Below are 14,103 nucleotides of genomic sequence, written 5' to 3'. Positions count from 1 at the left end.
AAAGCTAATCAGTCAGTGTGTTTAGAGGTGTTGCTCTGAAATGTAGCTTCTCTAAAAATTACTTTACTGTGAATATTAAGAATGACAGCACAGTTAAACAATCCATATACATGTCTTGGCACAAACACATCCAGAATTTTAATAGTTTTCTTCAAAATGGAGCTCCTTTTAAAGCTTCAAAACTAGACCTAAGTAAGTATGAAAATTAAAATGCAAATTGCCACAATAACAGAGTATTTTTAATTTAGATAGCCTGATAACCTTTTAATTTGAGAAGACAGCCAATGGATCCTACTATTAAAACAACAGGGAAAATGCAGAGGGAAAATTATAATTTTGGAGAAAAAAAAAAATCTACAGAGATTCAATTTATTTCAGATTCACATAACATTTGAAATACTCACATTAACAATCTTCTAATAAAGTCCAGATAAAATACTAGAGCTATTTTCCTAAACTGACAATAGGCTTCCTCAAAAGACACAGCTTCTGTTATTTAAACAAAAATTTAAAATCCATATGAATAGGAATGGATCAGTTTGCCAGGGTTTATCATTAGAGAAATGCACTGTGCACCTTGCTTGCTGAAAAGTAAGTAAGCAGACCGAGCATCCTTGCATATTAATCTTCTCTATTTGCTGAGTGACACAATTTGTGAGAGTATTTGAAATGGAATAAGCTGCCACATTCCTTTACACAATGAACATTTACCAAATTATTTTGGCAGTTATACCTTTAAAAGGAGACTCAAGCAATGGGGCAGGTTTCTGTGCCAGAAATATTTTTTTGGCATATTTGCTTAAAGCTCCACTCTTCTCATTCGGAACAATAAGCTGCCTAATAAATCTTGTACGGTCTCTGATGTCGTAGCTTTGATCATACTTGCCGAGATTTAATACATACTGGGTAAGCAATTTTGTCTGTGGAAAAAAACAGGACAAGAACAGAATACAAGTTATTTATGATTATTGATAACTCTGGATAAACATATTTAAAGAGGTAATAAAAATGAATGGTTATGTCAAACAAATGTTGCTCCACAGGGAATATGCATTTCTAAAGCTGCAAATGGAATTCTGCAGCCAAAGCACATGTCCTCTTCTGTATTGGGGAGGTGAATGCTGAGTACTGAGAAGCAGCCATGTGCTAGATTATTAAACTGCTGAAGTGGAAAGAAAGGCATCATTAAAAAAATAATCATATATGGCAAACCCGCTGAAGGGTCTACGTGAGGATAATGAATGTGGAAATACAACTAAAAACATGGCACTCAAAACTTAATCGGAAAAATATGCAGGACATCAAAACATCAGAGGGTATTAGGGGGCTGGCAAACTGCTTCTGCTGAGGTGTGTTTTATGAAGAGATACTGTCCCTGGCATAAGCAGTGTCTGCACTCTGACTGCACTCAGTTACTTTATCCTGAATTATGACCCATTAAAGCAGACACATGAATCACTGAACTGGATTACTGCAAATTATTTGCAGTGCATTTAGCTGTTACTTTTTCATAAAAGCAAGCTGCCGATGCCCTCTAAAAACCAGGATAAAAGACTTCTTCCATTTTTTTCTTGAAGCTTAAAGCCTTCAGTAATATTGGCCATTTATTTATTTATGTAAGAGAGCAACTTATACTATCACAGGTTTTTACAGCATAATAACAGCTTTCTAATTTGATGTCTGAGAATATTAACATGTTACAAATAATTTTAATAATTCAGTTAATTTTTTAAGGTAAGAAAATAATATAAGAAAGGAAGGAGACATAGAAAATGGAAACAATGTAGTGTAACCAGAACAACAGTGCTGAACAGACTGGACTCCACTAGATATATTTGAAACATGTATGCCACTTCCTTTATATACAAGCAAACAGGAAAAAGAGCAGAAATAACATACCATCCTACGGAAGTAAATTTTGGTACTTCCACTCAGAATGGATGCATAACACAGGGTTAAAAACGCATCATCATGAGAGATTTATTTGCTTTGTAAGAAGAAACAACCTTGCATATATATATTGTTTATCATGCTATTGCTATGACAATAACAGAGTTACAATCATGTGAAAAATGAAAGAAAGAAAAATATGTTCCAAAAACCAGTGAATTTTTTTATACACCATTTGCTAAAAAAAGAGTTCAGATTAATAATTTCCAACTTGAGGAGACAACTTGAAGTTTTTTTCTAGAAATATAAAAATATTTTTTCAGAATACTGATTAACTCCTGTAAGTGAACCACACAGTACACAGCAAATGCTTCTAATTGAAACCCCATCAATACAATATATGCAAGCATTTAAAAAAATAATCTATGGTACCAAAGACTGGAAGAAATTAGTTATTATACATTAGAGTAATATAAAAATATAGTTTAAAAAACCTTCAATGAAATATTTTTTGTTTCTTTTTTCTGATACCCAAGAATGGCTCTGTGAAAAGATATTTTTTTCCTTGAGGTACTGTCTTAGCTCTGGGAAAGGCAAAACTTTCCCATATGCATTTCACAGTTTATGGGCAGCTATTTCTGTATGAGGGTATAAAATTTTAAACAACTGCATCACACAGAGCCTACGTAATCTGCACTCATGCAGGACGTATGCTGCTCAATCTAAATGGAATTGGAAGGGAGGGTTCCCAGGTAGCATGAATTAAACTAAATGAGGGATACCTCCTGCAGCCTCTGCCATCACTTCTCCACTGTAAAACAAGACAAGACTCCTTGCTGTCATGGCAGAAAGCTCAGGAGAACGGATCATAAAACACAATGGTCTTAGCCTGTGAATTGCTATAGGAATGGGAAAAGTTGAGGACCTCGTCAAAGTGGGCATTTTTTTAGTGAGTGTTGATGAAATTACATAAAGACAAATTAGACAGACGAAGAGTTGGTCCTGAAAGACTGCATTTCCTTTAATGGGATCATTTTCTCCGTGATCCTCTCCCTTTTCCTCCCCCTTCTTCTGTCCCCTAAAATATCATTTTCATATTGTTCAATACAGATAAATACACAAAAAACTTACATGCAAGAATGCTCTGTATCTGCAAGAAGTCTCTTTGCAATTATCATATATAGTATAGTTTTCACAGAAACAGCAAAGAAACATAATTAAATTTTTTTTTTGTATGGTAAAGCAATCAAACAGGCAGAAGATCTTTTCTACATGGAGGTAGCTAATAGAAACAACTATTTTTAATTAAAAACAAAAAAAACCCCTAACAAATGCACTTAAGTTTTTCCAACAAAGGAATTTTTTTAAGAAGCTGAAAATCATTTCAGCAAGCACACTGCTTTGGTGAAATATGACAGAATCTGCATACCATGACTGCTTCATAGAATAGTGACGAAGTATTCTGATCTGTGATATAACACATTTATTATCACATGTCAATATTGCCTCACATCTGGACATGTACATTATATATACATAATATAATTTATTTTATCCCCACACCGCTGACCGATTATTATTTTTTGTATACTTTGTTTTGGCTAGGAGCGTTAGGTTTAGGTCTTTCTAGAATTCAATCATCCTGCAGCAACATTTCAGGAATTTTCTAGTGACAGTAGTTCTATTTGAGGATTTAATGCCTATCCTATATTAGCAGCAGTTAACTTTTTGGTAGATCCCCACTTGAAAATCTTACAATACAGGTTTTACCAACAGATGAGGCTCTACAATGAGAGAAAAACAGTTATCTATCCACTCCTTGATATCATTAGCTTTCAGTAACTTGATTCTTTGGACACACAAGATAAGGCTATTGTGCTAAACCATGACTGACATATCTATTTACACCCTACAACTACTTGGGACTTTTTCTGGTGGGAGTCCTACTATATTAGACATCAGAAACCCATCAAAATCTCTTTATTCTTTCTGTTATATGCAAGAAACATCTTAGGCAACTAGATGACATATTTCTCTTATATGAGTTCCATTTAGACAGCTATCTCGCACACTCAAGATTTTATGACCCTAAGTGCTGAAAAAACAAAGCAAGTTTACCAAATAACACAAGACAACCAGAGGAAACCCTGCTTTTATTACATATCTATCCAGATATAACTGAACCTGAAACTTCTTTAAATTATAAACTGCCTTTGAAAGTTCATGAGGTGATCACAGGATTTAAAGTATACTTTAAATTTTTGTAAGAAATCCTGAATATTAAAAATTATTCTTGTGAATGTGCTTCACCAAGTGTTTGACCATATACTTAAGGAAACTACAAGCAAATAAAGTATTTAGACAAAGGGAATAAAATAAGCAAGTCTTATTTCCTCCAGAACTTTGTGCTTTTCTCCAAACAAGACTCCAGAGATGAGTTCAACCTGCCTTTCCCTCACCTGGTGAAAGATCTCTTTTCATCTCTTTGCCATTCTACCACCACTTTTCAATAAAGTGGCATTTTGAGATTTTCACAGCTCCATTAACTTTGGATGAAAGTGATCACGTATTCATAAAATTACTATGTCTAATTACTATTACTATATGATATGGAGGCAGAAAACACAGTATTGAGGAGAGGAGAACAGACTGGGCAATCTGGTGTACATGATTTGACATCAAATTTTTAAAATTAAACTGAAAAATGGCTAGACTTTTTAGGAACTGAAGTAATTCCAGGAATTTAATACTGAGTGAGTAAAGAAGAGTTAGTTTCTCCTGGAAATAATGACATAGCTATAGAAAGAGTGTTGCCAGCCTCTAAAGGGAAATCCATGGTATTCTAGTTTGAAAGGAGTTTTGAATCAAGCCACGTCACCAAACCTACACTGTTAGAATTTTTATGTGAATACTTTGACCACTTGAGATAATAACTTATTTTTCCACAACCTAAAACTATAAGAGGAAAATACCCTCTGATGAAATTCATCATTTAGTGGGCACCTCAGGAGACAGTTTCTTCTGCTTTATCATCATTACTGTGTTTGAATATAGCGTTATGCAGCACTTTCAATGATGATTTAAAATGTATTAAGATGTGAAATAGGAAAAAATCCATCACAGGAATCATAATCTCCTTGTATGCAATGGATTTTTGACCAAGTATGGTGTGGAAAAATTTATGTGTGAAATTACAAAAACTACAGGGAAAATTAGTAAATATTATGGGCTAAAAGAAGACAGTTTAGATAGTCAGACCCATCTTTCCTTATCTCAGTCAGCATTTTCAGTAATATGAGCACTGACAGAGAGAAGTCACCTTTTGTTACTGCCCCATTTTAGACTGTGTAAGCAAAGCATTCACTCCTATCTGAATGCATGGCGAGACAGTTCATCTCCCACATGCCCTACAAAAAAAAAAATCTAAGACAGATCACATCTGTAGTTGGATACAGCTATCAAGGAACAAGAAGATATCACAATTGCAGAGGTGCAAGATCCTGCGCTGTGCAAGCTGTTGTAAAACAAAGAGGTCTAGCAGCCCAGGGAAGTACATATAACAAATATGTATTTCTTCCACATTTGGAAAAAAAATCTTTAATTTTACAATTTTTTACAGCAATAATTGGAATTAGAGTGAAAAATTAGTGTCAAAATGCTACATTCCATAGCCGGTGACGGGATTCACAATGCTGTCACTGAGAAGAGTGAGGCAGCTGGCACCTCTCATAGCTGTTATTTCCAGATGCTTGGAGATCTAAGTTCACCTCTTTGTATTATCTGACATTTTTAGATTATCTTTACTACTAGAGATATTAAAACCCATCCACCCCCCAAGGCAAAATGAAATAGTAAAAACCAAACCAAACCAACCAACCAACAAAAAAAAAAACAGAAAAGGGGAAAGCAGTTACTATCTTTAAAACAAGCACTGATGGAAAGACAAAATGAGGCCTATTACTGGCATCTCCTTTTAGATATCCTGAAAAAAAAAAGAGCAGCTTCTTGTTCAAAATGACAGTATTTTCTTGAAAATTCTGGTTTTGGTTTGAGAAAGCATTAAATATCATCAGCAAAATCTCCTACCTGGTATTACTAATACAATTTACGAACCTTCTATATTTAAGTGAATTGAAAATTTCACAATTTCCCAAAGAAAGTCCGATACAAAAAAGAGTGATCTCATCACCACATTCACATTCACGATCCAGCACACACTTAAAGACTCATGGTTAGATTCACCCTGTTATACTTCTTCAAAACATACGTTCAGCTTTTTTTCAAAGAATAGTATGTACTAGGTTTGGTTCCTTATATAGAAGAAATCATTACTGATCTATACAGACTGTACAAAACCTGCCATGACTCTAAATATGTACAATACTGAGTTTAGGCTTACCTGCTTTGAATTTGTTAAATAGAGTTTTGCACCCAAATTTAAGATCTGCAGCTTTACAAGGTCATCTTCATTAGTGAAGCTCTTGGCTGTCTTTCTCAGAACATCAGGTGCGATCTTTGGAACCCGTTCACAGTACTCGCCGATGAGCCAGAGAATGCTGGCTCTGGCTACTGGAACCTGAGAAAACATTGAGCACTCTAAGTTACGACATTCACAAAGACTACTTGCATACTTGTATGTGTCTGTGTTCAATAATGAGTTAAACAAAATACTATTTAAAGACAATTGCCATGCAAGAAATGCAGTGTGAATACAGCCACTGTGGTAGACTCACTATTCATACAAAAGTAAAGTAATTCTGACCCAAACCCCATGCATTAGAGGTTGATGATATAGAGGCACAAAGAAGCAACATGTTGATGCTCACAGTACAAGCTGATGGGAACTGGGAACACAGTCCAAGCCTTCAAGATGTGGTTGTGAATTCTTGCCACCAGGTTATGCTAAACACCATGTTGAAACAAACCAGTGCTTTTTTTTTTACTATATGCATACAGAAATGGTTTCCAAAAGTACAGCTTTCTCAGATCCTGCCTGTCTAGCTCAGACCCATATGGATTTCTTTAAGTTGATTTCTAGCTTTCCCTCATTTTTATTCAGAATTTTACGACACTAAGATTTGTATTTTTTCTAATGTCTAAGACCAGCTGAACACAGAATTTTGGTGATACGGAAGTTCAAAATTGCAATTTGCAATTTCTGAATAGGATCTACCATCATAACTGAAACACTTCAACCAAAAAGTTCATACAGGTCTTACCGTTTTGGAGCTACTCAACAGTATCACTGAAATAACTGGCAGTAGCAGCTTTTAGATGAACTCCCAGTCTTTGATGCCGAGTTCAGAAGCACAGTAATGCCAAAAACAGAGGGGAGGAAAAATGGAAAAGCACAGAAGGAAACAGAAGCTCATGCTCCATGCAGTTTAGCTCGAAGCAGTTAAGATTCAAATGAAATAATATACATGTACTCTTGAAAAGGTGAGCTAGCCTGCATTACCTGGTGATTAAAAATTGTATCTGCGTTACATAAATCCTTTTTCTCCTTCCTTGAGCAGAAGGAAGAAAGAATGCAGAAAGTTCAGAAGCATGTCTTGCATAGTGTCTACAGACTGTGTTGCTCTAACGTTCTGTACAGATTCTTGCTCAACAGAACAATGTTGAAATGTCAGGGGAAAAGCATAACTGTTCTAGTCTATCAAAAAACTGACTGTAATTTAGAAAAAAAGAAAACCTTCCACTGCAATTTCAGCTAATTTTATTGCTTTTTCTGCAAGGATAAAAACCACTCATACTAACATTTTTCATTAGTCCTTACACTACACAGTGATCTTTATTAATAAGCTTACAGTTAAGGCAGGGTGAGTTTTGCCTTAGGTAACATTCATAGGATATACATGCTTTAGAAATGCAGCATTATGGTTCTAAAAGCATTAATTCTTAGTAACTTTAATATACGCTTTAATTACTTTTCCAGCATGTCTGCTATTAATATGTGAATATCTGTTTCTCAGAATTACAGTGGGAACCAACTATTAAGTATCTTACTCAGTAATCTTGCAACATTTGAAAGTACTACTTACGAAAATATGTTCTAAAAGGGTAACACGGCCCAGTAAGCCTACTAAGGAAATACTAATCATGTTCACAAGAAATTTTAATGGTTAAATGTGCTCCAAAAAGTTTTATTGCTCCAAAACGTTTGGAAACAACTCGGAAGGAGGTCGACTTGACAATATTTGCCTCTGTACTTGGCATGGTTGCAAATACATATGCCAACAAAAACATAAACCAGCATGTCATTGGGAAAACAGAGAACTGCCTCCACTGAAAGAAAAAGCAACCACATCATGGATAAGCAGAATACAGAGTCCAACAACAATAACAAAAAGTCCTGCAAGAGACAAAGGCCAGCTCTAAATATGGAGAAGAAATTTAAGATAGAGGTAACATAATGTATTGAGAGTGGTATAACACAGTGATTTATCACATATATGTAAATACTGATCAAGATACAGATGAATTCTTTTATGTGAGTTGACAAAGAAATTAAATAGCTTTGGAATTTACAGTACATGAGAGATGAACATGCTATTGAACAACTGCTATGTATAAAAACTTTAAATGCAGTCAGAGTATGTTCATCTGCAAAATGGTAAGACTGATGCCATTACTGTACACTGATTTCAAAAGGGAAAGAGGTTATTTCTAATGTTCCAAAGGTTACACTGCATTAAGACCTCACACCCAATCTATTATTTTAAATTGGGCTAAAGAATAGTAATTGAGTGGTACATTAAATTTTCCAGTATTAGAGCAGTTCAAGTTGCCTACTGTACAGATAGATACCTCTAAATAAGAATATATAGGCAACTTCAGATTTCAGTTATGCTAGATTTATTTTTCTAAAATATTTCATTACCGACTTGTTAAAATACTAAAATTCTACAAGAGATCACCAAGTACCATAGTTTGGGCAGCAGCCTATCAGAAACATTATTTTTTATGTTATTGTCTTTTCATAAAGCAAAAATAGCTCACAGAGCAGACCAGTTTCAGTAATAGCATTAATAATGACATGCAAATATCATTATTATACTTTTTCTAGTGAAGCCCAGGACTACACTTTAAAACCACAATGAAATGTATTTAAATATATTTAAATAGTGTGCATTTAAGCACAGTGTTTTATTCTTCAAGTTTTTTTCCCAGTTTGTAAAACTGAATTATTAGAGTAATAAACTAGTTTTACAATGTTAAATACATAGACTAAACAAAGCCTAATTTGAAAAATAGCAACAATGGAAGACAGACATTTCTTGTGAAATTCTGCCTTTTAACCAGGTGGTCAGCTTACTAAGTAAATACTGCATATATATTAAACATAATTTTGTGCCACAAGAATCAATACCAATTAGAGACTTTTTGAATCAAACCCTGAGCAGAAGCAATTTTAATGAAAAGTGTATGTTGAACTGATGAACCCAATGTTTCTGTGTCGCTGGATTCATTCAGGGTCAAAATCACACAGTATTTTCAGACTTCTTTTTCCCTGTTTAAGTCTACCAGTTTCCAACCATGTAATATCAAGTACAAGATCCTGCAGCTGTTGTTTCCAGGGCACTCAAAACAGCAAACAAGAAACGAAGCCCCTTCTAGACCTTCACTGCCTTTTCCAGAAGAGCTTAAGTAGGGGCCTTGAACTGACAAAAATGCAGGAAATAATACTTTCATTATTCAGCCCTGCTCTGCATTATCCTCAAAGGCAAACAGGATTGTAAATTACTTTGCCTGATGTTTTATTCCATATGGCCCGAGCAAGTGGTTAAGTGCACTTTTTAAGCCTTTAGTACCGGGAGGCAGCATCTATGGCCATTTCAACCCATTACCTGTCTCAAGGAAAATAAATAAATGGTTAAAAAAGAAAAAAGAAAAACCAGCCAGACTCTCCCCTCAAAGCTGGTTACTTACAGCAGTTAGAGAAGGATATTACAAAGATTCTACAGATGGCTCTAAGCAGCACAATTGAAATACTATTGAAAAGTAGTTCAGCTCTCAATATATTCACACAAAACACAAGGGTGAAGTACAACTTAAAATCACCAGTTCTAGTTATTCACATCTGTCACAAAACGAGAGTTATTCAAATTACAAATTAGGTGTAATTTTCTGCATCCAGAAGAAAATTTGCATAGCCAGCAATTTTTAAAAATTTTACTTCGAATCAGAAATGGAAAAAAGGATAAATTTGATTTGAAATGTCAAACTGACAAGAAGAAAAGGTACACAGGAGGAATAGGAGCAAAAGAGAAGTATTTGGTTTTTGTTTTCAAATGGTAGACCTTCAAGAACTCCTTTATTTTTTGAACATCTACATATAAAATTCCTTTAAAACTGAGTATTTACTGGTGACTGCACTTCTTATACAGTGTACAGATTTTTTTAAAATTTTGTTTTACTCAAGCAGCATATGTGCTTCAAGTTCAGTGTCTGGACACAATGTCCCAGAGGCCACATATTGCTCTCAAATTCTAAACAATCATGTAGATATTAGAGTCAGTAAAAAAATCATCAAATTATGAATATTGTTCATTAAATCATTACCAATAAAAAGGTTTAAAAATGCATTACTAAAGTGTATCCTAGGTAAAAGAACGTGGCTAGAATCTGAAGCTTGCAGAACTGAAATATATACAAACATGTGGATGCCATACTTTGTGATACCTTCTCAACTCTGCAAGAAAGGAGAACAAAATTTAAGAAAGAAAGCTGCCTGTTCTGTGAAGCCTTATCAGAAATATAGCTACAAGCAGTATTTATGTAAGACTAGGAAGTCAAGTTTGTTTTCAGTGGATGAATGGACAGAGCAGTGTTAAAAACTGTGAGTCCACTATTCTTGCAATAAAATCCCAAACCAAAAAAGTAAATAATAACACTTAATTGCACCCATAAGTGACATGATTTTCCTCACATATTAAGCTCTTCAAAATTACATGCCACTATCTTATTTTTGCTCTGCATTTGCAACACCTTATCCCATCAAGAAGTATTCCTCCTCATCTCTAGATTAGAAAACACTTCAGACTTGTTTCATATTCTTGCTCGTATTCTAGAAGGAACTAGGAATAAGTCTGTAATGAAAAACAAGAATGTCAGAATTCGCCAGCTATCAAAAGAAAAAACTTGCCTTAGTAGTACCGTAAGAGAAAAATCACACCAGAAGTCAAGATTCCCATCCCCCAGACTGAAGTCCTTACTGGATACAATGCACCATAATAAATTCTTTTTCTAAAAAGAAAAACGCAGAAACGAATTTGGAGACTACTCGCCTTGGAATATTAAGAGCAGGATGCAAAAATATATTCTACACATACTGATGGACTCCAAGATATTTCTAGGGAAAAATGTATCTTGGAATCATGAACGTTCTCAGAGAGTTGTAGAACTGTTAAGTCAGAGTTCTGCAGAAGTCAGAAGGCAGAAAATACCAGGAAAGTGAGAGATAAAAACCACAAAACAAGCAGTATCACTATGTCGTTGCACAAGATTTCTCCATATCTGACTACTGTGTATACTTCTGTTCACCCCACTTCAAAATCCACACAATTACCAGGAAAAGGCAAAGAGAAGAGGGAACAGCTCATCAGAGATATGGAATATGAGGAGAAATTAGAATCTTTAGATTAGTAAGCATAATAATGATGTGGGCAGCAAACAGAAGCTTCCAGCAATTGGCTGAGATGTGCTGGAGGTGCACCACACTGAACTTCTCTTGTCTTTAAAACCCTTTCCCTAAAGCATCAGATTTAGCTGCTGCTGGAGATGAGACTACTAAGAGGGGTTTTGAACATACCCTTCTCTAAATGGCCCTTTCCCACAATTATATTTTTTAAACTTCTGTCACTCTAAAAGCTGTACACACAAAACTAATTAAGCCTACTTCAGAGTGAATACCTAACACAAACGAGCACTACTCTGATCTCCAGCCCACAACTTAGCAAGTCATTAAATTGTAAAGCATGACAACATTATTAACACATTAACAGCTAAATGGAAATGTTTTTATGATTTTTAAAAAGGGAAGTTTAAAGAGATTCAATTATTCTCTTGTTTAATGTCTTCAGGACACCATCAGACATGCATTTCTCCATTGCAGCCTTTGAAGGGTGTGAGGAAAGGAGCTGGAATACAGCTAGATCAAGCTGTACTATGCACAGGTCTAACTACTCAACAAGTATCAGACACAAAAAGATCTTTGCCTGGGCACACCTGAGATAAAAGTTTAAGGTACAAATGAAAACACACAAAAATACAGGAAATGTTTTCAGATATGTAAGAAAGAATCAATCAAAGGACAAACTGAAATAGACCTGGTCTTTACTGTAATTTAGAGTCAGTGATATGTAATTAGCAACAGTATCTTATTTTGATGTGAGCAATTCAGTAGGATTTATTTTCTTTGTATCAGTTACAAAGTGATCATCAGCAGTCAAAGATTTATTTAATTTTTCAGTAAGCATGAACCAAGAATACAATGTTTCCTTTTTCTCTTAATACTCCAAACTTTGCCAAATTCAGCTATGGAGAAAAGAAGGTTCACTGACTTAGAAACTGCTCCATTATCAAAAAAAAGTATAATATTATGAAACTAAATAGTTCTATTTATAGTCTCTACAGAAAAATAACTGTTGACAGATCAAAATCTGATATGTCTGGTTAAGGATATAATAGATAGCTACTGGTTGTCATCCCTATACTCTAATTTAGGATAGATCACTAAATGTTTTATCAATTACTGGACCTGTGAGGAAAATTTGGGAACTAAATATTTGCATACCTAAAGGTCAAATAAATCTAAAGACAGATAATAATTCAAATTTTACTATTAAATAACACAGAATCTCAAATACCCAGAAGACAAAAATGCAACTTCAAGACTCACAGCAACACACTCACAGCAGCATGTCTGATACCATGAAAAGGTCAGGTAATTTAGGGAAAAAGGTTAAAAATAAAACTTTTAAACTCCACTCCAGCTCACAAAGACAACTAGCTAATATAACTGCTTATTTTCACTTCAATTCACACACTCCACATTCTAAACCTGCTATTCATCCTGGAGAACCAGGATTAGCAATATTCAATATTTCCAGCGATCTCTTTCAAAATAGCTTCCCAGACCTAAGGCACAAATTGGAGCCATCTGATAGCTTCTATTTCTTTTTCATTAAGATCACGAGAAACTGTATATGTCAAAAAAAAAAAAATTATTTTGTATTTCTCTAATACACCTGCTTCTATTTACAGCACAAATTTTAAGGAGATAAAAATCTCAGTATCAGTCAACAAGGAAAATAACAGAGTGTGAACAAATACTCACTGTAATGTTATCCAAGAGTTTGGCCATATGCTTAATAATTTCACCATGGTGTGCCGGCTGGGTTTGCAGCAGTTTCTTAATGACAACAACACTTTCAGCAACTACGATTTCTGTTTGAGACAAAACAAATTATTAATTTCAAAAGCATTTATGCAAAAGAAAGGGCCAGAAATAATTGATTGTAAAAGATGTAAAAGCTTCCCAAAAACACTTCACAGAACTGAATTATATTCATTTGGTAAGAAAGACGTAAACCATTCTACTAAGTAATATAAATTCACCTTCCTGAATCAAGTCCTAACCAGCAAAAAGAGGACACAAACATTCTAAATTTAAAAATACCAACCTAGTACATACTTGTATGAAACTGCTTTTTAGTGCAACTGCACTTCATATTTTTCCTATGAAATTGAGTAACAGTGTAAAAAAATCTGATTTTCATTAAAATTATGCATATTCAAAAGTAATTTGCAGTCTGCAATGAGAATAAAAACACTTGCATTAAAAGTAACAGCACATTCATACACTAGAGAAATATCTTAACATCTCCTTTGCATTTTTTCACCATCTAAACAGTCTCTCTCAGGTCTGTAACCCAATCTCTAGTACATTCAAATGAAGCTTCTAAATAGCAAGCTGTTGAAAGATTCATGCCAAAGTCATGCACTGGAGTGCTTAACTACTGCAACAAGTAACATTCACAGCCTGATCAACTTGTATGAAATGTACAATCTTTGAAGCTGAAAAGACCCCCCAGGTGCACAGGCACGCTTCCATGCAAGAGTAAACTCATGCAAGGGAAAAAGAAGTCTAACTATCATTTGTTAAACAGAGGTGTTCCTGCATTTCTGCTTGAGTTAATCTGACACATGGAC

The 14,103-nt window shown here is 34.6% G+C and overlaps 1 protein-coding gene across 4 annotated transcripts in view; it reads right to left on the bottom strand.

Annotated features, from left to right (window-relative positions):
• Positions 1–14,103, bottom strand: part of AP3B1 (adaptor related protein complex 3 subunit beta 1) — a 158,328-nt gene that overhangs the window by 71,146 nt on the left and 73,079 nt on the right. For all 4 annotated transcript variants that reach the window (XM_042028883.1, XM_042028882.1, XM_042028880.1 and 1 more), the window contains exons 14-16: positions 13,229–13,338; positions 6,290–6,466; positions 734–920 (exon numbers count right to left, since the gene is read on the bottom strand). In XM_042028883.1, the coding sequence (XP_041884817.1) occupies positions 734–920; positions 6,290–6,466; positions 13,229–13,338 (474 nt within the window). The remainder of the gene's footprint in view (positions 1–733; positions 921–6,289; positions 6,467–13,228; positions 13,339–14,103) is intronic.

Source organism: Corvus kubaryi, unplaced genomic scaffold (genome assembly GCF_017639235.1).
Source record: "Corvus kubaryi isolate FWS band 111438036 unplaced genomic scaffold, C.kubaryi_AGA036_p1.0 37308, whole genome shotgun sequence".
Taxonomy (NCBI): Eukaryota; Metazoa; Chordata; class Aves; order Passeriformes; family Corvidae; genus Corvus; species Corvus kubaryi.
This window is presented reverse-complemented; position numbering and strand designations above follow the sequence as displayed.